The sequence below is a fragment of the Lytechinus pictus genome, unplaced genomic scaffold (assembly GCF_037042905.1).
Source record: "Lytechinus pictus isolate F3 Inbred unplaced genomic scaffold, Lp3.0 scaffold_19, whole genome shotgun sequence".
NCBI lineage: Eukaryota > Metazoa > Echinodermata > Echinoidea > Temnopleuroida > Toxopneustidae > Lytechinus > Lytechinus pictus.
The window spans coordinates 18,810,246-18,836,904 of record NW_026974140.1 but is presented as its reverse complement, the minus strand read 5'-3'; the positions used below and the strand labels follow the sequence as shown (position 1 = coordinate 18,836,904).

Genomic DNA, 26,659 nt, shown 5'->3' with positions numbered 1-26,659 from the left:
CCATTGTTGTCAACAAGACGAGCTGGCGCTCTATGAAAAACCTAATTATTATGCTTTAAACAAAAAAAAATGATTGCACCTTACTTTGAATATTTTCGGTGCACATTCACCAGTACACATAGGGGTGCATGCTATATTTGATTTTCCTCTTTAAGTATCTTACTGTCCACAAAGCTCCAATAGCAAATCATAAAACCCTTATGCAGTGACACAAATGAGATTGAGTCCACACTGATCCTGATCATATCTTTTACATAATAATAATAATAATAATAATAATAATAATAATAATAATAATAATAATAATAATAATAATAATAATAATAATAATAATAATAATAGGCACTTATATAGCGCCATCTATCTAGAAATATTCTATTCCGAGGCGCGTTGTTATTATTATTATTAACCCGGCTTTAGCTCGAGCTGCCTTTCAGCGCTCATGCATTCAAGGAATTAATCCTGCCGGGTACCCATTCACCTAGCCTGGGTTGAGCGCAGCACAATGTGGATAATTTTCTTGCTGAAGGAAATTACGCCATGGCTGGGATTCGAACCCATTACCCTGTGTTTTAAAGTCTTTAAAGTCAGAAGACTAATCCACTGGGCCACAACGCTCCATTCAGTTTCGTTGGTGGGACCCTGTCGGAGGGTAGCAGTCAGTGATGGCAAAGGGACGATATAATAAGAAAAAAATTGCAATAAACAGATTTTGTGTTTGGTTGAGGGGGTGCGTGAAAGAGGGTGTGTGTGTGTAGGTGGGTGTCATGAGGACAAATTTTTGGGAGAACCTGTAAAAATGTGGATGAATGTAGGGTAAAAGGGTGTGTAGGGTCTGTGTGTGTTCGTGTGTGTGTGTGTGTGTGTGTGTGAGGGGGAGACAGACAGACGAAGATACAGGAGGAGGAAAAACGAGTTCAACAAAAATGATGTACTGCCAATGATATAAATGACAAACAGAACAGCAAAGGATGTCAAACTCATAAAGATATTCATGAAAACATTTTAATGTATGAATGACGATAGTATAAAAGTACAAAACATTAAAGTGGAATTCATAATTTACTATCAACTAAAATTTCAGTGGTCATGATATTCACCATCGGCATCCTGATTATATACAATTCTCACCACCATCATCAACATAACCTTCAATGCAGTCATCATTAAACTGACCAAAACAGAAAATGGACAAGAATTTGAATAAATTACACATGCTATTTATGATATTGCATGGAGACTTGTTTTAACATCACGTTTTTAGTTCCGCCATGGGTTGTATTCGTATTCATATTGATTAATGATTTAATAGTCATTTCTCATACTTTTAAATAAAAAAACACTAATTAAGTTTAACATGACATAATTATATTATTGATTCTCGAAATAGTATTAGAAAAAAGAAAGTAAAATACAACAATCACATACATTTTAGGAGTCCAATATTTTCTTAAAAATTCATATGAATATGTCAACATTGCCCAATAATGATATCATTAAAATAACAATATTCCTCCATCATCAAGGACTATATAGAAAGCAGGGGTGACAAGGAATTTCAAATGGATGAATGTAATTTTCATCTATTTTCTATCTATTTTTAATCTACTAGCAGTAACATGTTAGTCTGATTGTATAGTCAGACTGAGGCTGATACAAAACTTTTTAAAGAAATCAAGAAATGAGCATGGTCAAAGGATTAACAAAGTACTATTATTCAGAAGAAATTAATATATTTCAATTCCATTCACGGTAGTTATTATTACAACAGTACCAATATCATTAAGAAATTGTATGACCGTTACTAAACATCTTTCTATATTACATTTTATTTCGTGTAGAACAGAGATGAACCTTTGAACTAAGTATGTGATATGCAAATGATTATATCATTTAACTAATCATACATGTATGTGAAAACGCAAATGAAATATGATTGAATGACATATATAATCCAAACCTTATGAATATCATATGGTCAAACATGTTTCCAAAATATTTTGTTTGCAAAATAACCGATAATACAGTAGGACTGAAAATCTCAAAAACACCATAACTCGTTCAGGATTTCGATTTGGCTCTTAATTATTCTGCGGTTCCTATCTTGACCATTACAACCCCAGAGGGGGGCACACTGTAACTGTACGAAGCATCGGGAGGTAGGTATCCGGAATATGCCCCTGTGAAAAGATCAAGTACATCGAAGCCTTGAACATTGTGGGTAGGAAGGCCTAGATCCGAGAAAGAAACGGTTATATTCGTCGGATTCCCTCCAGAACCGCGGTTGAGAAAAACCGTTGGCCAACATGGACCGTCCGTTTGACGGACAAATGCCTGAATACTTGGTGTCACCTGTACAACATGCATAATAATATTGCAAAAGTAACATTCTAATTATGCCTTTGACCCAAAATTACCAAGCTAATTATAACATCTATTTTATTATACTTAAGTTATTACTAAATTATTGAGTATAAGCATTTGTTACGACTTCGAATAAGGAAAGTGGTATGAAATATGAAAAGGATTCAATATTCTATTGAAACAAAATTTTTATCAGTGATGTCTCTGGGGAACGATATATGGCTACTTGTTTCATAAAAATAGTTCGGCCTATTCAAATTTGCAAACAACTTAAAGCATGTTTAGAATATGATGGTATGATAAAGCACGTTATAAGAGCAGGGCTCCGTTTCATAAAGACTTGTTGTTATAACAAATGCAAGATTTCTATAACAAATTTAGTGTCAGCCAATCAGATCGAAGGATTTCAGTGGCTTATAACTGTTATTGTAAATTTGTTATTGTAACAAGTTTTATGAAACGGACTCCAATATTTAACATTCATAGTAGACTATAGTTTTCATGCTCTTACTTTTGACTAACTTAAAAGCTGATTTGTCATTATGCTTATTCAGAATCCTGATAAGCTTTCTGAAAATGAAAATAGAAGGTAATATTTATGCAAGCAGTATGATCTTTTGAAGCATTATATTAAGCATGGTTTTAGGAAAATAACTCAATAATGAAGATATTCACATTTTTTAACACACATCAGAACAAGAAACGCGGCGGTGTCCTGATTTTGATTTCCTTATGGTATTACAAGAAGGGGATGAAAAGTGGATATTTTCATGGTCAAACATACGGATACGAGTGTCTATCCGTATATTGATTCTTAGTACTTGATCACTTTTAAATCAAGATATTCTCATAGGAACCACTACTTAATTCAAACGCACGAAATGTCTTCAGTTGTAAACCTTATTTTTTATTAAAATGAAAAATCAAACAAGACTTTATCTTCCTGCAATCACCATCAGTTCCATCATTCACTTGGATATGCATAGGTGAGGAGAACTCCTTTAGCTGGTACTTGGTAGTCATATGGGGCTAAGATCTCCCGATGGCCGATGTCATGATGGTTAAATACATCTCGAAGCATGTACCCAAGCACGTAGGTAAACCCAATGTGATCCAGTTGAAGGGAGACTGTCTTGTTAACTGGACTTGGGTTGAGGAACACAACACTGTACTCGTCCCAATTCGTCAGATTCTTTCTCCATATATCAACTCCATTGATCTAAAAGAAGACCGATAATGATGACGGGTAGCTGGGTTGAATAATATAAGTGGCAGCGGTGGGATGTGAAGGGACCCGCTAATAAACATCATCGTTCGTGTAAAACGCATGACGCATTCTTCATCAAAGGCAGCATACCATGTAGAACATATTATCGTCATGCACTAGCATTTCAAAGAATAAATATTCCTTTTAGAAATCATTTGAATTAGCCCTCTTTAAAATCATTTAAAGGAATAAATTGTCCTTTATAGGTAATTTAAAAGAATTTTCTCTCTTTTAAAAAAATAATTTCAAGGAATGGATTTACGCCTATTCTCTAGCAACATCATTAGATGTGACAGCAGACTTGTTTGTCGAAACTAGCGCTCTGGGGGTGCATGGGGTTCATAACAGGGCTTTAGGAATGTCTTTTTTCTTTTTTTAGTGGGTACTGATGTAAATTTAAAAAAAAAAGGGGGGGGTTCGCTACAAATTTGGAGGTCAAAATGGCCCCGAGCGATTTGAAAAGCCAAAAAAAAAAAGGTAATCACTACAAAATGAAGGTCATTTTGGTTACATTTTCCCATTTTCACACATCTTCCAAAATACCTGGCAGGGCTGCCTATGGTGCCATGGTCAGGGCCATGGTCCATAACAGGTTTGATATGGTAGTCCTGTATAAATGTTTTACTAATGAAATGAAGAATGATGAATACATATTGGCAATGACAGAACTGAAAAGGACATGAACTTGTAAGTGATATGCGAGGACATGGTTTAACGGAAAGTGAAAGGATTTTTGGTGAAACAAACTGTGATACATGTAACTTTAAAAAATTCTGCAACTCAGATTCACACTCTTCTGAAAATAATAAAACACGGTTGGTCTTTTCCAGTAGGCCTAGTCTGTGCAAAAATGCGTATTATTCAAGCACGGTTTACTGTTGTTGACAATAACATTTTCAGGAGTATAAATGCCAAATAAGTTTTAGGGTACCCACGTTTGGATATACAGAGGGGCAAATAAGTTTTGTATAACTTTATGCCTACTTCCAAGGTAAATCCAATGCAACCCATTGAAGTGGAACATTCCTAAAGTCATAGTTTAAGGATACGATTAGCAAGATCAGGACACCCTTGGTGTGAAGACTCAGAAGCCTCAGTTTAATCTACACAGGATGCTATCAACGGACCTTCCTTGAAGATATGAAAATGTAATTTTGCAATCAAAATAATGAACCATTGGGGAAAATTTTTTCCAATGAATGCATTCTAGAAACAATTTCCCATGTTTGTGGTCTGTAGTAGTGAGAGTCTATGAACATGGATAAGAATATAGCAGTAAAGCACTTGAAGGATTAACCAAAACAGAAAACTCTTCATCACTGTCGAACTGGCCAACGTTCTTTCCTTCAAACACATCAACAACCATATAGATCCACTTGTGGAAGCCCAGTTTTGTACCCGTGATAGTAACATTCATTGGTGCGCCATTGGTGCCTCGATTCAAGATGGCGGTTGCATAAGAACCAAGGGTAACGTTCCGAGTCCACGCTTCTATGTTACCGTCCTGTCAGGATAGTCCGGACGAACATGGAGTGAAAAGCAGAAAGAAAAGGAAAGATAAGTGTAAGAAACGAGGAAAATTCATCTGGAAAGATTATCTCAAATATGACGAGAGCAGAAATTGGACCAGCAGCCCCGTCAACAGCACGGTGGAATATCGAAAGGTCTAAATAAGTCTAATGATCGATAGGAAATGCTGTATTACGGCATGATATGATCCTGGGATATGATCTTGATGAATGATATGGAGAGAGACAAAAAAATAACAAGAACTACAAGCTTTCCAAAAGAATGTCATATGAGCAGAGAACGCTCAAGCCAAAAAGCAACATTGATGCAGTTGAGAAAAACCGAAATCATACATGAAAATAACCGTAATCAAATTTTACTTAAGGTTGGCATGACAATATAGGCCTATAAATCCCTGTATAGTAGTATTCAAACATTTCCAACTGAAACTGGAGAAGTATAGAAGTGGAAAAGTCTTGATCTTTAACGGAAAGGGATCATTTTTTTTACATAGACTTGTTCGCGGGCCCAATGGTCATGATGGTACGTTGGATTAAAAGTGATAGCAATGTATAAGGGCTTTTCGCAACCATTTTATGCTACTATTAAGCTATTTTGACGCGATCATGCTCTTTGCCCAGTCTTCGCCTTGTTTGTCTTTCTTTTTTTTATTAATTTGACTGTACTGCAGCTACTGCTTACGATTATATGAAAACAAGGTATGGGGGTATGGAAAGGCATTGATGAAGTGTTACACATGGTAAAGAAATGAAGTTGTCTTGTGATGCAAGGGATATCTGCATGAAGTCGATACATTTAAGGCCCCCAAATATGAATCATCATGGTCACTGATTCAGATCAGTTGGTCCATACAGTTGTTTCCATGTTACTTGAAGATCTAAATGGTTTTTCAACTTTCTTGCCGATTCTGATGACTGAGTCCGTTTCTTGATGGCTTTGATCGATGTTAAATTAGTTATTCCAGGAGTAAGGTTGTAGCAATCTAATCCGATAACTCACAAGATCAATCATCATTTGAAGATTTCTTTGCTTTACGGGAATCGCTGGGAATGGCGTTTAGTAGTACAGCCCCGGACGGATTGACTATGATAGAGAAATCCATATCTGTATTGAAATCACCGTAATCATCTCCTGTCATCAAATTTTCGATGTCATAGATACCGGGGGTGTAACCAAAGTTTTTAACACGGCTCGTAAAGTTCGTTGGAATACTTGTATCTCGATTAAGAATGACCGTCGCATATTCACCCACGAAACTCAGGTTTCGGGTCCATATTTCTATTTTGCCTTCCTGATATTACCGTGATGGTACGGACCATAATTACAAAAAAGGAAAAACAGACAGTGAGGAGAGAAGGGAGAGAAATACAAAGCAAAATAAGTATCTAGTCAGATGTCAATGTTTAATTATTAATTCAAGATTTTTCTTGTTTTATTTTATTTAAAGATAACAAAGTATGTAGGTTAAATTTGCATGATCAACAGTAAGGTAAGGCTAATAAAAATATATTTGTGTTTGAATGTTTTCCCGCAAATATATGTTTGAACCATTCTTTGCTCATCACTATCATTATCATCATTCCAACACCAGCAATACGAACATTATTAGCATGATCTTCACCATCGCTGTGATCATCATCACAATCATCATCATAAATACCATCATCATCATCATCATCATCACCATCATCAACTTCATCATCATAATCACTATCACCATCATCATAACTACCAGCACTATCATCATCATAACAGATGCCAACAAGATCATCGCCACCACCCCACCACCACAGTCATCATCATCGTCATGATCATGATCACCATCATCATAATCATCATCACCATCACCATCATCACAATCATCATCAACTTCATCATCATAATTACTATCACCATCATCATAACTACCAGCACTATCATCATCATCATAACAAATGCCGACCAGATCATCGCCACCACCCCACCACCACAATCATCATGATTATGATCATACTCATCACCTTCACCATCATCAAAAGATAAAGCTTATCTCTCTGATTACAAACAAAATCTACTATCATATGCCCAATTATCAGATTAAAATCTTAAGGTATTTATTTTTTATCAAATGTATCAGATACTCACATTAAAAACAAAGTGAAATGAAAGGACAACATGGCACACATAGTGACAAAACAAATCGTTGACAATTGCTCGAATGATAAAATGTAGTTTGGTATGGCGATGCTATGAATAAATAATATAATTTCCCATATGATCCGGCAGGTGAGTATCTTTTTTTTTGTCATTGATATGATACATTGCTGATGTATGGTTACAATGATGAATATAAAGCGACTCCTTTTGGGGGGTTGGGATCAAAGAATACATGCCCACCGAACATAATTGCAAAATTACATTCATTACAATTTTTGAATGATTTTCAAATGATTGTTTTAAAGCCAAAACGTGAATACAATTTAATTTCACAAATTTTACCTCATCATGATCCACTATAATGTAGCTTCCTAAAACAACTGCCCGAGATGTTGATTAACACATCAGTTAATTGTATTCCAGGTACAAGGAATTCTCATAGACAATTTATTTGAGATAATTTCTTATTAAAAGCTAGTAGTATTACCTCCTGTTTGAAACAACAAAGAGCATTCCAATAGGACTGGTAAGAGTCCTGTTACTTCATGTACCACTACAATCACTTCTACTCCTAATAAAATCACAAGAAATAGGTAATATAATAATAATTTGCAATACAATACAAACATACTCTAATAAACTAATGAAGTCACACATCTTACTTCAAGGCATACATGTAGGTTATAATGATAACGCCTCATGGTAAAGAAGAAAAAAATAACATCGTACATTCTTACTTTATCTATCTACATGTGAGTAGACATTGACATTGACATTGACTTCTAGGGCCCGTCTTACAAAGAGTTACGATTGATCCAGTCAATCGCTACTATGGATGGCCAGCAACGTCAATATCTATAATGCATGTTTGTTCAAATTATTTTTAACTATGATGTATATTCATGCATTCATTGTTTTCTTGAAAATTCACTGTGTTTCTCTTTGTTTACAAAAGACATTGGGCAAATTTCCTGTAGAAAAAATTATGACACTGATGGATTTCCCATAGAGTTACGATTAATTGGATCACTCGTAACTCTTTGTAAGACGGGGCCCTGATAATCACATTGCACACAATAGAATCACTATAAGGCACAAATATATTTGACATCAATTCATGTGATTGATTGATTTATTTATTTATTGCGGGTAAAATCCCTATTCAGCTACTAGGCTGGCTTAAAAGGGAGTCATTCAAATAAAAAAAATTAAAAAAAATTACATGACAATAAAGGGATTAATGAAATAGAATTACCCAAAAACACAATGAACAAATAAAATAGAAAATAAAATCAATTTATGTGTCAAGTAAAATCAAGACATAAAATTATTTACTGTATTGTTTACATATTTACATTATCAGGCATGGTGATGTAGTTCAGACAAAACAAAAGTTAAGTTTATGCTATGAATACAAAAATATTCTGCATCCTCTGTTATAACTCATTTTTTCTACTGCAAAATGCTCTTCAATATTTTCTTATGTCTAATACTATAGAGTAATAACAAACATGTATTTTATTGTTTTGAACAATGAGGGCAGCAATTACCATCTCCCTCATAACATGTTAGTCAATAAATTAAACATAGACAAATGCGATGGAAAAGAATTGGCTATAGAATCATTAATCTCAGTCATATTGCTGTAAATATCCTGGAAATGAATTGCATTTTAGACAGGAAACTCTAAAATGAACACTGATACCTGAATAGATTATTTTGTTTATAATACCATTGGATGGTTTTAAATCAAACATTTATTATTTCAAATATACTATCACATAACTCAAAAACATATGGAATGTGTTCAAGTACAGGATGCATGGTCTAATGATAACTATTACCTCTGCTATTTTTCATATCTTTTGATCTACTTTGGCTTGGGAATGGAATAGCCCTCATAACAGCCACTCCACTTGGATTTACTTTCTGTTGAAGTCTATCTTTCATTTGTAAATGCTGCATGATATTGCACCCTAAAGCCCTTATACCAGCGACCGTATACCCATCGTCCATGTGAGGTATTCCAAGTTCAGCTAGGGTTGAGTTCACATTGAGAGGCAGTTTGATGTATCGGTTCAAGATGGCTATTAGATACTCATCGTTCTGAAGCTGTCTCGTCCAAATCTCAACATCGATCTTCGGGTCCTAGATGAGGATGGTTTTGGTTGGACATTGCAATAAATATCTTTCATTTGACATTAACTGCCCCCCCCCCAGGATGTTTCCAGAAAAAAGACCATGATTTCAGTTGAACTGAGTTCAGAATATGGGCCAGGTTGTCTACAGAAATGTGAACCACTTGAATTTTTGAAAGAATTTTACATCATAATTGTGTTTAATGATACCTAGCAATCTCATTAAGGTATCATTCTAATGCTAATAAGTTGCATTTTCAGTTGATGTGAACTATACACAACAAAAAAAGTAAGTCCCCCTTAAACAAACATCCATAATTTCCGAACCAAAGCGAGTTTTTAATATATTTTTACATGAGCGTGTAGGTAATTTTATAAGCTACCCTCTGAGTAAATGTTATGGACGTATATATTCACTGTTGAATAAACACGAGTTAAAATTTGCTATAATTTGATTTTTACACATTTCTATCGATACAAATGATCCAATATGATGACAATTATTTTTGGGAAGAGTATCTTCAACAATTTTCATCGTTTCACGGATCGATGAACATTTAATGAAAGCAAAAAATATGAATTTCAAATATCATAGGCAAGTATTGTTTCATTTTGGTAACTGAAATGATCTTTTCTCAACTTTTTTCGTTATGTTCATGACCAATTAACATGCTTCAATGATTCAAATGCGTTTAATTAAAAATTCACGCTTGAATGAACATGTAGAATGTGATTAGCTCTTCTTTACATTATTGGAAAAAATGCAATTGCTAACTATGGATACCTGTCACAAACCTCCTTGCATAGTTCATTTGATTTGATTTTTGTAAAAATCTCGATGTCTAATGCTTCAGTGAGCACACAATATTAGAAAATTATGCAAATGAGAAGAAAGTTTAAGGCCTTGGCCCTACTCTTTGCCGTATCGAATGATTATTTTGGTGTGTGCGCGCCTTTTGGATAGTATTAATCTGAAGCCATGTGCGAAGTTTCATGAAAAAATTGTTGGCAAAAGTAACAAAAATCGTCCATGAAACAAACCCTCATTTTGTTTTTGTTAAAATTTTGACTTCCTCTCTCATAGACATTGTGTACACTATGGGTGCATATGTTTAAGAATAGGTGACCCCTTATTCGTTATGTTGGAACTTTTTTTTCAAGGCTGTCTTTAGCAATGTCATTTGGCAGTTTATCAACCTACGGGCAGAATTCTTTGCAAAATTGAAATCGATGTTTATTTATGGATGAGTGAGCATGCATCAAAGTGGGAAAAGGGGCATTTTTAATGTCACAGACTCATTTTGAGGGGTAATAGAGTAAATAATGGGGGCAAATTCGGTTTCAAATGTGACTTAATTGCTGTTGTTTTTATCATCCATCAGTTTTATCACCACACACTTTCCGAGCTTTTTACATTTTCATGGTTGAGCGAGCACATTAAAAAACTTGGGAATGAATACTCTTTATACTGCATAAATGTATTATTTTCCTAACAATTTCTTAGGATCAGTTGAATTTATGGACAAAAAGTGGTGGATGCAGAATTTTAAAATGGGGAGGGGCCGATTAATTGGGGGAGCCACCAACATTTTCAAATTTTAACATGTTTTAACAAGTTGGAGGGGGATACTGCCATAAACCTCTATGATACGTCACAAAACATTGTGCTCACTCAACCATAAACCATAAACATACGATATCAAAATTTTGTGTGAGGTGGCTAAATGATGGATAGTAAAACAGCATTATAACACCATAAAATTCACCTAAAAACAACATTTGCCCAACTTTGTATTTACACAATCTGAAAAACGATTCTTGTGACTTTCAAAAATTGTCATTTTTAATTCAATCTTTATTTACTCATGCATGACTCAACCGATCAATCTCATTTTCCCCCAAGAGTTGCTTAATGAGTGTAAAAAAACAACCTACGAAATATCATATTTCAGAATTATTTCGTTCAAAAGTTACAGCAATTTAATTTAGGGGGACTTACTTTTTTTGTTGTGTATATATTGAGAGAAATGTAATATTTCCCTCAAGAACACAAGTTTCCTTTTTATCGTGCATTCAGTATTATGTACAAAAATGAATCAATAAACCACTCAACCATTTTATCCATACTTGCTATGTTAACATTCAACTGGATAATAGAATTATATTCCTACATCACTGAATTTAAGATAATGTTTCATAACATCAATATGACCATTCTAACATACATGTATGCAAGTAAAGAAGAAAATAAAATGAAACTCTGCGTACAAAGATAGGCATCTGGGTAATTCTATATTTGTGTACGTCTGACTCTCTACATGTGGGACCTTTCTGACGTGTTTTATTTAGATCTGTGTTCTAATGAAAAATTTATATGAAAATTTGCAATGCTCTTAAATTATTATGACTTGGACAATTTGCGAAGTGAGGTAAGAACTGAGAATTATAGCAGTTGGAGTTTCCAGAGTAACAAGAGGGTTGATAATTTCATAAAATTGCCCAACATTCGAGCAGTAAGAAATACAGTGTACATCAATTATTTTCCTCTTGGTAATCATTTAAATACATGTACAGCAGGCACAGGCACAAAGTAAGATACCTTGTTTATTAATTTAAATAAATCAATATCAGTAACTAAATCAATCAATGCTCTGCTAATGATTAATTTGCATTTGAAGAATCATGAAGTACGGAAAAAACATAAAAGATGGAAAATGTGATCAATGGTCTTTAATGCTATAATATAATGTAGAATGAACTGAGTATTAAATAGAACATAGACTGTGCATGGTTCTTTGTAGATAAAATGAATATAATTGAGGCCAGTGAAATGAAGAATAAGTGTGCGAGGCAATATAAAATAAGCATGATATAAAGTATGATGGGGATGATGACAAAGGTGAATGCCATATCTGAGGGGAATTGGGACATTGCAATATGGATGTCCCTTATCAAAAACATATTCATATTACCTTTTTATGACATGAAGATGAATTAATTTGATAATCAGGCATTCAGGCAATATACTGAATTTAGCATGTGATGTCCAAAATCTTTACACATTATGCATGAAAGCTTGAAAGTATTACATTTTTTTCAGTGTTATGATGATGAATCAGATCAATATTTGGGCATTCTGTTGAATTTAGCACATGCACCATATAAAAGCTTTTCTGACTTTTTAATTCATAATTGTCAATTTGCAATATTAGAAATAAAAGCTATTCTTTGGTTGTATTTTCAATTTTTTTAACAATTCACTACTGCAATGATTGCTTCAAAGTAATTTTTTTCTCGCAAGTTACCAAATTCTGATCCCACTTCTATATTTCTAAACTGGGAAAGACATGCCTGACAGGATTTGTATATATTCAAGCCCATCCAAAGCCTTCACATGCTGTCGCTGCTGTGGTAAGCACTGGCCAGAACTTTTGACCACTCACACCAGTCAAGGGAAAAACATATAACCGGTACTTATTCCCTTCACTGGCAATAAAGATACTGAATAAAAATAAGAGAATAAAGATAGTATATCGATATAAACAGATAACTGCACCAGTTGATTCACTGAAAAAAATTGTATTCACAGCAAGGTTTCTATCATACTATTTACACTATTATTTGCATGCATTCACCATTGTTTTTGTCTACAGTGTATTGAATGTGCGTTTTAGCAATGAAAAGGAGCTTGCAAGACTCCTGTGTGGAAGATGGATTGACTTTTGGTAAGGTGTCTAACTCTACATCAAATAAAGATAATACTAAAACCTCTATGAATGGTGAGTAGAAAGATAAAATATATGAAATTAAACCCTGAGCAATCATTGCAGAAGCAAAGACAATGGCTACAGGTGTTTTAAAGTGCCATCTACCTGATGAGATTTTTTATTGTGCGATGTGGAAATTTTGAGATACTCTATTTATCCAAGATGACTTATGAAATGTTTTATGTCATTGTGGCAAGATTCATTATTTTGCTAAGTCAACATATCACTCTTTGTAAATCAACTTGACAAGATAACTAACCTTGCGCTGTGATATATAATGAGGTTATTATGTCGACGTGGCATGATAAAATATCTTGCAATCTCCTCAAAGCACATGGCACTTTAAAGCCTCTGTAGAATAGCATATAATACTAAGAATGTAAATGAATTGGTCTTACCTGTAAGACCCGCTTTCCAAAGTGTCCTGATGAATCCTGATTGATGTTAATAACTTCCTTATTCAGAAGAAGCTCTCTGAATTCTGGTCTGATGGTTCTAAGATCATTTGACATCAACATAGGAGCAGCAAAGATGGTCCACATTGCAATCTGAGCCTTCGCTTGCTCATAGCTCAATCCAAAATCCCCTACAATTATCTGAAAGTTTGGTTCAAGATGATGTCAAGTGATTTATAAAGAAGTTATCAAGAATTATATTATTAATGATAGATTTTATTGCATCAATACAATAAGCAAAAGCATATAATATAAATCATATTCATACTCTTAGAAGAATAATACAGTCTGCTACAATTCTACAGACATTAAAGATATTTATTTAAGATGGTGACCTTAACTTTACCTTGACTTATTGTATTTTCTTGTTCTACCATTTCTACCAAGTGTTTTAATATTTCTTATGGGTCAATAAATTTTCATCCATGAATAAAGTATTTTGCATTAAAAAATATTGTGCTAAAAAATTATCTTTTTGAAACAAAGGAAGAAGGGGAAAAAAAGATAAAAAAGAAAACATAAAGAGGCAAGAAATAAAGAATAATGAAGAAAGAAAGAAAGAAATGAAACAAAGGTATCCTACCATATCTGGATCATTAAAGCTTCCAGGTCCTTGTACCGAGGCTAGTGTATCCTGTTCCTTAGCATAGTAATCAACGATCCCAAGAACACTTTGCCATGAATCTTGAATGTCATCGTAGTTTCGCCAAATGTTACAATTCTCTGCTACAAGCTTGTAGTCAACCTGTAACAAATATAAAACAAATAATACACAGGGTTGACTTATTTCAAGAGGTGTTGTGATAAAGTGGATAAGTCTCTGGACTTTGAACCAAAAGGAACAGAGTTCAAATCCCTGTCACTAATTTATTTTGGCAGGACATTAAAGTATATATGCCACACTCAACTCAAGTGAAGTAAATGGGTATCTGATGGAAATTCTCTGACCTCACAAGAAATGAAACTCACCAACAGCGGTGCCATATTATCTACGCTCTGAGGAATTTAATCAGAATATAAAGATATTACTCTATGTTCAGTGATGTAATCCAGCCATACTTTATATTTATTTCATTGTTCCATGTGCAAATCTGAAATAGAAATACTATAAAAATTCTTTTTGCCCAATTTGATTGTGGGCAGCCACTGTGCAGCGCCAGATTGATGAAGCTCTATCCCTTAAATGTTGAACGCAAAAAATGAGGAGTGGCAGAGTTTTTGATAAAGTACACTGTTTTTTTATTTTACAAATTTGCAAATTAACAGAATTTGTATTTTTTTTTACAAATGATCTAATTCAATCATAGATCTGGCATATACATACAAAATCAAAATGAAAAGAATTCAGTACATTTGTTTTGAAAATATGTTTAAATAGACAATACAATGACTTGTTTATTACATTTTAAAGAAATTCTTAAAGGGGTAGATGCATCAGCCAACCCCTTCACAGAAAGGAGACCATGGCTAGGATCACAAAATCGGGGTAGACAAAAATTGAGATGGAGTGACAAGCTCACAAAGTTCACTGGCATAAATTGCATCAGCACAAGACAAGCACCTTTGGCACCAACTTGAGGAGGCCTTCGCCTTGCAGTGGGCTGAACATGGCTGATATGATGATGATGATGTTAATGATGATGAACTCATTACAATAAATTCTCAGAATCTAAACACACAGTGAACACAACTTAATCACTTTCCAATATCCAATCAGTGTCTGGTCTAAGAGTGTCTGTTTAGAGCATTAGCAGGTGGCTACAAGATGAAATTGGTAAACATTTTTGGAAAATGTTATAATACCTCTATGCCACTTGCACGTTCATAATCTGGCCAGCTACATGAGAAAAGGATCGGTCTACCAGTCTGGTTCAGGTATTTGGTCATCTCAGGGTAACCTGTCAGAGATAATAGATTCAATCTTTATTCACATTTTCTCATTATAATGTTCATTTGTAATTCATTATTTATAACAATAGTCCTGCACGTTGTCCTTAAAAAGTAACCTGCGCCCCATTGCATAATAGTATGGTAACTTTGCAATCCAAAGGTAACTACATGTACATGTACCATGGTAATGCTGATCACCAACCAATCAAAATCAAGGATTTCAGACAAGTTGCTATAAATGGTAACTTTTATGCAACGAGGCCCTGGACTTATTTTTATTGTACCCCCATTTGTTTTCTACTCGAATAAAGGTGATATACAAACAAATCCTAGCCTAATTAGAAGCAAAACAATTTGGCAATATATTCATGAAAACTTTCATAAAGAAAAAGTTTTTGAAAAAATAAAATGATTTAAAGATATCTCTAATTTATTGGGGGCTATGTGATAAACAATGTTGACTGTTCCTTTTGTCTAAGATATTCACATTCATTTTGTTCTTATTTTACATTACATCTGTCTTAAGTAATCATTTTATGTATATATATATATATATATATATAACAAACCAATGAGGAAAGGGGCATCTTAAGGAGTAAAGCCTAATTTAGTAGTTATAATATCATATGCAAGAATACCTCTTTCGATAGTGTTTTAATGATAAAAAGAAAACACCAAAATCATTATCCTTGCAACAGTGCAAAAATGCCCAATGCATCATATAATCAAGTTGGGAGCATTGAAGCAAGAATGTCACAATGCCCATATTGTTACATTCTGGAATATTAGTGTTCAGTACCGGTAGTGAGTGGGTTTAATCACAACAGTGAACCAGAGTCAAAGCTATCATGTTATTACCAATGACAGACCGTTGGTCGGTTTGGAGTCAGGGTGTGACTGTAACATTAATGACAACTCAACATGGATGCTTTGTTAGAAATGTGATATGAGGGAAACATAACAATCTGATAATATGAATTTTAAGCTCTGATTTTTAAACTTATAGGGCAAAATTATGATGTTCTTTGGATGGTTTCTTTCAATGTTGTAGTGTTTTAAAAGTGATAATTATAACTGGTTTTAACTTGTTGTAAGTGGCTTGCCATAGATTTACATTTATGATTGATTTTACAATGGATTGTTATGATACAGGTCCCTGGAGAGAAACACCAACCTTTCTTCATTGTTTTAGGATCAGCATAGCATCCGTCCATCTTAAACATATCCACTCCCCACTCAGCAAACGTGTTTGCGTCGACCTCAAGATGACCCAAGCTTCCGGGGTAACCTCCGCAGGTCAAGTTACCATAGTCACCATAGATACCAAGCTTTAATCCTCTCTTGTGAACCTGATATAATAGGATATGGATTCAGATTCAAGAAAACACAGAAGTAATCAATTTTAGGATACACATTTTAGTTGAAATTATGACTTCTAGGAATATGTGAAGGAGGTACCACAGTGCTTACTTGTACTAAAAATAAATAAGTAAACAGGTATACAGCCTGAAATTACAGATCTGACTTTGATGAAAAAATGTCATTTTCACCATTTTTATTTTCGCCTTTTCCTGTCTTTAAACAAAACTTTTGAGCATACATGTAAATGTTAAAGGTCAAGTCCACCACGGAAAATTGTTAAGTTGAATTGATAATGGAAAATCAAACAAACATAACGCTGCAAATTTTATCGAAATCAGATGTAAAATAAGAAAGTTATGACATTTTTAAGTTTCGCTTATTTTTCACAAAACAGTTAAATGCACAACTCGGCAATATGCAAATGAGAGAGTTGATGATGTCCAACACTCACTATATCTTTTGTTTTTTATTGTTTGAATAATACAATATTTCAATTTGTACAAATTTGACAATAATGACTTAACTTAACCATAAACTGTTAAAATAATGGTAATTCCACATGTTCAGGGAAAAATAAAACCTTTTTTCACTTGACAAGGAGGAGAAAATTAGAATATTTGGTATTTCATATAATAAAATACAAAAGAAATAGTGAGTGGATGACGTCATCAGTCTGCCAATTTGCATAACGACCAGGATGTGCATATAATTGTTTTGTGAAATTAAGCGGAATTTTAAAATGTCATAACTTTCTTATTTTACATCCGATTTTGATGAAATTGTCAGTGTTTTGCTTGTTGGATTTTTCTCATTTATTTCAAATCAACTTTTTGTTGGGGTGGACTTGTCCTTTAATACTCTACAAATGCATCTTTTATACCTTGGTCACATTTGCTCTACGGCGGCCGTACGGCGGCCGTAGATACCTGAATTCGAGAGATTTCTGCGGCGGCCGCAGAAAATCTGCGGTGGCCGCAGGGTCGACGTACGGCGGATTCCTACTTTTTACAGACCGTAGGGGTGGCCGTAGAATTTTAACTCGGAGTTATAACATTTTTTCTTTTCTACGCTCGCCGTAGAAATTAGACTAGCCGTAGGCATGGCGTAGAACGGTCTACGGCAGCCGTACGTCAAGCGCCTTGGCCGTGCGGCTGCCCTCGTGTTTTTATTCCCTCCTTTCCCCTTCTCCTTTTGTGTTATCTGCTCGGGAGCCACCAGGCGCGTATTTAGAATTTTGCACCTCGGGGGCCCGACATATAATTTTGGCCCATATGCATGTGTACTTTTCAGAAAAAAATGACGACCCCTCCTCGTCAGGCAAACAGGTGCCTTAAATGCATGTTGAATTATCTTATTTCATAATCACATGAAAAAGGGCAACTGCAGACCACTTTTTTAATAATGACTTGATAAAAAGTAATCTATCCATGAATATGATGTAATTTAAAGAAAAAATGTGACCAGGAAGCACAGATATTGCCCTTTCACCAGCGGCTGACTTGGGTAAAATATGACGTTATTATCATTATCATTATTATTAGTATTATCATGGGGAGTTAAAAGCTGATTTTTGTTGTTTCCTAGGGTGTAGTTCTTACTTGAGACTAACGCGTTTATTAACATCTTAACTTTATTCATACAAACAAGTTAACATGGTTAAGGGAGATTTATTTCGTAAGTCCAAAAAAATAACTCGAACGCGATTTTTGATAGCTTGTGTATAGACCTGAAAATAAAATATTCTGAGAAGTTTTGTAAGCATGAGCAGGATGGGTATCTCTCTATCTGTCAGGGCGAGCTGAAAATTGTCTATATTCCAAAATGACACAAAGTTTGGAAATTCTAAGCATTATTGGTAATCATGAACAGGATGGGCACTTAAAATTATTCGATCCGAGCGCGAAGCGCGAGCTGAATCTTTTTTATATTCCGTTCCAAAACTAGACATTCTACGCAATTTAGGTAATCATTGGGTAATCATTAACAGGATGTCCATGTAACTAATCATTCAATGCGAGCGCAAAGCGCGAATCACCCCAAAGGTCGATTCGCCCCCCCCCTTCCTAGGTCGAACATTACTGATCGTATAATATTCAGATCAGTGTCAAACATTAATTTGGCGACCCCCCCCTTCCTAGGTCGAACATCAATTTGGCCCCCCCCCCACTTTTATTACTCCTCCTTTCCCCTTTTCTCTTCTCTCCTTTTCTCTTCTTCTTGTTTCCTTCTCTCTTTCTTTTCTCCCTTTTCTCTTTCTCTTCTTTACCCCTCCATTTTTATCTCCCTTTTCTTTCCCTTTCTTTCCTCCCTCTTTTTGGCGCCCCCTTTTCGCCTACCCGGGGGCCCGGGCCCCGAACCCCCCCCCCCTCCCTCCCGACCAGAATACGCGCATGGGCATGGTGCGACACTTTCTGTAATGAAATGTCTAATGTAAAATAATTATCATGATGAGTGTGACAAGCAATATAAGTTAGTATACTCACTGTATAGTCCCCCTGTGGCCGCCGTGAGGGCGCCTTGCGCCACCTTGCGTCTGCCGTAGTATTTGTCAAAAACCTACGGCCAGCGCAGGGTCGCCCTAGGGCGGCCGTACGTCATGATTTCAAGGACATACGTCAGCCGCAGATTTTTTTTCTCCATAGATTAAAAAATACGCCGTGCGGCGACCGTAACATATGTGACCGCTAGAATAAGTGGCCGTGGAAATTCTGAGGCGACCGTAGAATTGCTACTCGCCGTAGAAATTTTAGAATCTACGGCGGCCGTAGCAAATGTGACCAAGGTATTAAAATTCACTTTTCTATAGAAGCCCAGAGGTGATAAAACTGGAAATAAAATGTGAAATACTTAAAGAGGGGTTTCAGACCCCTCATTAAAGTCTCTTCCAAATTACAATTGTGGTAGGTACTGGTCATGTACCAGGGCAAACATATTATGAAACCATAAAAAAACAAAACAATTAAAGTAAAAATAAATTAATGAAAACTCTGAATAAACTGTATCTAAAATGTAGCCTTAACAATGTGAATCACAGAATGTTATTGTTCATGACCTCTTAAAGATCAAGTTCCATTTCACAAATCCTATATGTACACAACAGGAGATAATGGATTTATAAGGCATTAAAAAAGGGGGAGTTGTCCTTTATAATCCAGATGGTAAACAATGAGGAATATCTCGTTCTGTTACTTTAATTGGTTTATGATGAATAAATCCAGAAATAAATGCATTTGAATGAATCAATAAATATATGGACAAATAAAGAAATATATAAAGAAATTCATAATGAAATACAATATACAAATTAATCAATACAATATAATCAAACAGAAATATAGGTAAATAATAAATATAAGTGAATTCATGAATTAATGAATAAACAATCATAAATGAAAGAAAGAAAGAACTAACAAAATATGAAATAAATAAATCCATATCTAAATAATTCAATGAATAAATAAACAAATAAATGGCTTGACGGGAGGACTACTCACATAGTCAGCCAGTGCTTTGATACCAGAAGGAAATCTATCAGGATCAGCTTGAAGTCTACCTTGTGAATCACGTTGCTTTGAACTCCAACAATCATCAATATTAATATATTCATATCCAGCATCTAGGTATCCATCTTCTACCATACGATCGGCCATTTCCATGAAAAGCTGCTCACTAAGAAGAAAAATTATAATACTTCCAATCAGACTTGGTTCCAGGGAGGGGGGGGTGAAGGATACTTTTATTGTTATGGTAAATTCTGGATCCACCCTGCTTATATTCATAACATTATGCATTTTGGTGAAATTCCATAAACTATATGTTTGCACTGTTATGAAAACACCAAGTGAGTAATTAAGGCCAATGATGTGGATCTGTGTTGTTTTATAAATCAAACATAATCTTAAAATCATAACTGTAGTGGTCAACACCAGCCATTATCATTCACATATTAAAGTGACATTATGAGCCAAAATAAATAAATACAGCTTATCATATGATAAAAAAAAACATCCCCTTTATCCATCTTATTAACATCTTATCCATTCAAAGTATGACTACCACTTACATGTACCAAGTAATAAATAAGTCAAATTATATATTTGATGAGGAAATTGACATTTAGAAATTGGTAAAGGATTAAAGTAAAAAATTTAAGGATTTATTTTTAGAATAAGAATAGTCATGAGAAATTGAGAAATAATTTATCTCATGGTTTTATTGTACATTAATTAAACATGGTTTCAAAAGTATTGTGTTCTGCCATTGGAAATAAAATAAAGTTTAAAGTTAAACTGAATGCTACACATTAAATATGACAATAATCAGGTATCTAATATTTGATTTGCTTATTTATACAGAGATACCTGGCAGCCATTCTGGGGATTGCAAAAGAACTTTTTAACACTTCCTACTATATGTAAAAATCGTGCATCAAAGATTTCAACATACCCGGTAATGATCAAGATATAATGTTTTTAATCTTTCATCAAGAATTACTTTCCTTTGTCTCACTTTTCTACTTTATTTCTTGGTCGTGAAACTTTGGGGGTGGCATGCCCCCCCCCCCCAATCTGTATCAGTGCATGCAATGTTTAAAGATATAGGCATCATTCATGAATATATGTCAGCTCTGACAAATTCAATAAAATCATTTATTTTGACTTGCTGTATGTTACTATGGTAACTCTCAGAAAACAACATCTTGTCAATGCAGACAACTTCTATCAAAAGGTGCCCTGGTGGATTCTAATGAAATCAATCAGCATTTTACCTGATGCAATTTTTGGGATCATTTTTGCAGTCAATGTTGCATCTGAACCGCTCCCAAGCAAGCCATCCCATCGGTGGTGTTCGGGCTAACCCATTATCAAGAGCATGGATACACCCACAGAGGGCACCAAATATCAATATCACTCGTAACATTGTTACCTGCAGAGTAGGCAAAAAATGAAGGAGGCATGTAAATGAGACACAGGTCAGACTGATCGAGAAGAAGCAAAACATAAATAAAAAGCAGAAAGAGGAAGAATGGTAAAAAATAAAAGGACAAGAAAAGAGGAAAAAGTAGAAAGAAAGAGGAAAGATGAAAGGATTTAAAAAAAAAAAGGAAAGTGAAAAATAAAAGGAGAAACAATGGCAATTGAAATTATGAAGAAAGAAAAAATATTAAATTTTGATATGCATGCAAATATTTGAGTACCGTATGGGCACCAGTATTCAACCCGGCATAATTCATAGATTTGGAGAAATTCCCCCAAATATTTAGAAATGGGGAATTTATCTTAATTTCATACCTTTGTTATTTCAAGGGTATTCTGTTGTCGGTATTTTCTTTATCAATCTGTCAACTGTATGCGCGGAGGATCGAATTATGCGACATGACCTTTTGCACTGAATTGCACTAGTATTCAACCTAGTGATGATAGATAGCGAATCTCAAAATGGTTTAGATTTCTCAACTAGATCTAGATTTATGTAAGTCTCTAGCTTTGATTAATTCCCTGTTTGGTCTCATCTCAGATGGTCTAGTCCATAGTCGGATGGGACAAGGGCAGATTGAGAGACAGGGCCATCTCTCATCGCTAGGTTGAATACCAGTGTTGGTAGGTGGAATACTGGTGCAAAAAGCCATCGCCACATTATTCCATCGCACGCGCGTACAGTTATGACAGTCAACAGATTGATAAAAACAATACTGGCAACAGACAGCTTCCCGGCCGGAGCCCAGGATTCGTCCATGTAATAATTAGGCAAACATGGGTACTCTCCAAAATGGGGTCACAATAGCACTCCAAATAAAATGGGAACAACTACATTATGCACTTACCTCGATTATATGGATGAAGTTCTATCATGACACAGAATCCTGACATTGAGGCACAAACTGGACCCTCAAAAAAAGGAAAAGTTAGACCTATATACGTCGCGTTCGTTCTCGGTATCGATCGGCCATTTTGTTTTCAATTTTGAAAGAAGGAGAACTACGAGACAGAACTTTTCCTTTTTTGGGGGTCCAGTTTGTGGCTCGATGTCAGGATTCTGTGTCACGATAGACCTCATCCATATAATCGAGGTAAGTGCATAATTTATTTTTCCCCTTTTATTTGGAGTGCTATTGCGACCCCATTCTACCCCATTTTGGAGATTACCCATGTCTGCCTAGTATTACACGGACGAGTCCTGGGGCCGATTGCACGAAATGGTCTTTCCAAGGACTGTCTTTCATGTCGCCCATCTTTTATGATGCGCTGTGTGCGGGATATTTCTGAAATGTATGATAAACACTCAAGGGTTCATTACCATCCTGCCTGTGGGGAATCTACAGGTAGGACTATGGTATTCCAATTCTATACACAGCACACACTTTAAAAATCATTAAACTGTCACTTTTGTGACCCAAAATACTAATTTCCATACAGTTGCAATTTATTTTTCATTAGTAACTTGGGATTTTTGTATTCACCAGAGCGCTCGAAAACTTGAATTTTGGGCATATTTTTTGTGTATGCCCTCTATTGGTGGAAAGTAATATGGCAAAAAAATTGTAATTTTTCAATTTCAATTTTTAATTAAGAAAAAATAATGTAAAGAATCAAATTTACTTAAGAGCCAAGTTATATGATGAATAGCGGTAATGGAAACTCAAACTGACAGTGTCAAAAATGAAGCATTTGTCCCAAAGAAAAAGAGAAAATATGCCAAACATTGCCAACCTTATTTCACCACACAGGGAGTAGTAACAGAGAACAAGATTATATCATAACCTTGTTCATAGTCATAGAATGAGTGGATAAAAAAATGAAATTTGTTACTAGTGACTAGTGTTAGCCACGGTGTTAGCTAGCATTTATTTTAAATCAATTTGTATACAATTTCATAATAATCATGATAATAATTAACCCAGGGAGCTCCCGCCCGCTGCGCGGGCGGGAGCTCCCTGGGTTAATTATTATTAAGGAGAGAACTTTTTGTTTTTTTGAGGTTCCAGTTTGTGCCCAGATGTCAGGAAACTGCCACTCGTTAGACCTTCATCCATATAATCGTGGTAAGTGCATAATTTCTGTTTTCACAATTCATTTGGAGAAATATTTAGACCATAAATCACCCTAGTCCCGTGAGTATGGTAAAATACACGGTAAGCCCCTGGGTTAAGTCCCAGGGAGCTCCGGCCCGCGAAGCGGGCCAAAGCCCAGCCCCAGGGGCCGATTGCACGAAAGGGTCTTTGCAAGAACGGTCTTTCGTGTCGCTCATTTATTATGATGCCTGATGATGCGCCATGTGAAACGCATTTAAATAAATTACCTGCAAACATATTTTATTCATCTGTTAAAGTAAACAAAATCTTTGTTTATTATGATGTGATATTAATCATTATCTAACCCAGGGAGCTCCCGCCCGCGCAGCGGGCGGGAGCCCAGGGGCTTACCGTGTATTTGACCATACTCACGGGACAAGGGTGATTTATGGTCTAAATATTTCTCCAAATGAATTGTGAAAACAGAAATTATGCACTTACCACGATTATATGGATGAAGGTCTAACGAGTGGCAGTTTCCTGACATCTGGGCACAAACTGGAACCTAAAAAAAACGAAAAGTTCTCTCCTTCTACCAGTACCACAGTCTCGATCGGCCATTTTGTTACGATTCATAACAAAAATGGCCGATCGAGACGGGGGTAGAAGGAGAGAACTTTTCGTTTTTTGAGGTTCCAGTCTGTGCCCAGATGTCAGGAAACTGCCACTCGTTAGACCTTCATCCATATAATAATCGTGGTAAGTGCATAATCTCTGTTTTCACAATTCATTTGGAGAAATATTTAGACCATAAATCACCCTAGTCCCGCGGGCCGGAGCTCCCTGGGTTACCTGTAACCCAGAGAGCTCCCGCCCGCGCAGCGGGCGGGAGCCCAGAAGCTCACAGTGTATTCTACCATTGCCACCGAACAAGGGTGATTTATGGTCAAAATATTTCTCCAAATGAATTGTGAAAACAAAAAGTGTACAATTACCACGATTATATGGATGAAGGTCTAGCGAGTGGCAGATTCCTGACATCTGAGCACAGTCTGGAACCTCAAAAAAACCAAAAGTTCTCTCCTTCTACCCAGTCTCGATCGGCCGTTTTGTTACGATTTTTAACAAAAATGGCCGATCGAGACGGGGTAGAAGCAGAGAACTTTTCGTTTTTTTGAGGTTCCAGACTGTGCTCAGATGTCAGGAATCTGCCACTCGCTAGACCTTCATCCATATAATCGTGGTAATTGTACACTTTTTGTTTTCACAATTCATTTGGAGAAATATTTAGACCATAAATCACCCTTGTCCGGTGGCAATGGTAGAATACACTGTGAGCTTCTGGGCTCCCGCCCGCTGCGCGGACGGGAGCTCTCTGGGTTAGGTTACCTGGGACTGGGTTAGATGATCACATGCACACAGCTCACAGTCACACTCACAGATTCACCAGCGACTGGGGCCAGCGACCGAGTTGTTAATATCACACGCACTTTGCATTCCCAAAACGATCACAATACATAATAAATAACCATACATACTCTACTATATAACGTCCTTGTTAAGAATGAAGAACAAATTACTCTGTGTTTGACTTCAAAACATCAGCTAATTCTGATCGCTTTCCTTCAATACAATGTACTAAAGTAGTACTAGTATAGCGCGCAACACCCACTTGTTTATGAAGCGCAAAGTTGAGAGCTTTCTCAATTAGTTTTGATCTTTGTAAAAACAAGTAATTATGTTGTAACAATGAAAATAAATTATTGAAATAAATCTCCTGTGATACATTTGTGAATTTTATTTTAGATTATTATAAATTTATACCCATGATAATGAACATTTAGATTATTGTGGTCAAATGATTTCACACACGATCGGTGTGCCATACTTCTTAGTGAAATCATGTGACAAGAGTATGTCACATGACTGGGGTTATCCCTGAACACATACACAGATCAGTGGGTTATTGTAAGGGGGAGGGAGGGGGTGGGGGGTGGAAGGCTCGAGCTTTTGGTGAAATGATCCGATTATTCATGGCTTCATTCCGTGTAACTATTTTTTGTGTGTGTATTTTATGATTTTTTTTAAATATATATTCGGTCGTGAATAATATTACACTCGATAGTGCCAATACTTATATTGTGATTACACTACATGTATAAGCTCAAGTTCATAAGTTCATAAGTTCATTTTATTTGTCTTCCAACTTTGAGTTTGAATACATGACAAACATATAAGTGTGTATGAAACAATGAGCAGAGTACATGATAAAAACATACAGGTATATATAAAACAGAGTATGCAAAAAAACATTGTTTTTAAATACATTATACAGCTTAAGACAGAAAAGAAATAATTTTAAAGGAAGACGAGGAGACCTAAGTGAAGCAATGCTTGTAAATTAAGGTTCCTCATTATGAATTCAAAGAACATTGGATAAACAACAAAGAAATGGCAATATGATATAATATGATAACTAAAGAGAGAGGAGGGGAAAGAAGAGGGACACATTTAAGTACAAAAGGGACAAAAAAGGGGACATGAGATTTCTTTTATACCAAATTTTATATTCACATGGTAGGATATCATGACAATATAGTTTCGCATAAGAATATTGTAATATGGGAGAATGAAAAAAAAAGATTTACTTGGAATGGTCTAAAGGGGATCCAACCCCTTTTGCAAGCAAACTCTTCCTAAGAGCTCATTTTCAAAAGGGGTTAGATCCATTTATCTTT

At 35.4% G+C, this 26,659-nt stretch overlaps 1 protein-coding gene across 4 annotated transcripts; it reads right to left on the bottom strand.

Moving 5' to 3' along the window:
* Positions 1-991: 991 nt before the first annotated feature.
* LOC129260747 (alpha-N-acetylgalactosaminidase-like) lies at positions 992-25,601 on the bottom strand. 4 transcript variants are annotated; one of them, XM_064114131.1, is made up of 9 exons: positions 25,460-25,601; positions 21,678-21,835; positions 20,404-20,578; positions 16,722-16,896; positions 15,461-15,555; positions 14,241-14,402; positions 13,601-13,798; positions 5,030-5,135; positions 992-3,583 (listed from the first exon to the last, which is right to left on the bottom strand). In XM_064114131.1, exons 2-9 carry the CDS (start codon positions 21,827-21,829, stop codon positions 3,570-3,572), a joined length of 1,077 nt encoding a protein of 358 aa, XP_063970201.1. In that variant the 5' UTR covers positions 21,830-21,835; positions 25,460-25,601; the 3' UTR covers positions 992-3,569. The 4 variants fall into 4 exon arrangements, 3 of the variants coding, with proteins under 3 accessions (XP_063970201.1, XP_063970199.1, XP_063970200.1); XR_010296641.1 differs by having other exon boundaries at positions 3,254-4,404; positions 4,701-5,135; XM_064114129.1 differs by lacking the exons at positions 992-3,583; positions 5,030-5,135 and adding an exon at positions 7,230-9,445.
* Between the last annotated feature and the right edge of the window lie 1,058 nt (positions 25,602-26,659).

Coding starts and splice junctions, on each gene's coding strand:
- LOC129260747 (XM_064114129.1), bottom strand. CDS start 21,829: ATGTTACGAGTGATATTGATATTTGGTGCCCTCTGTGGGTGTATCCAT. Junction 16,897..20,403: donor TCAAAGCACTGGCTGACTAT/GTGAGTAGTCCT, acceptor CTATTATATCAG/GTTCACAAGAGAGGATTAAA. Junction 13,799..14,240: donor GCTTTAATGATCCAGATATG/GTAGGATACCTT, acceptor CCAAACTTTCAG/ATAATTGTAGGGGATTTTGG.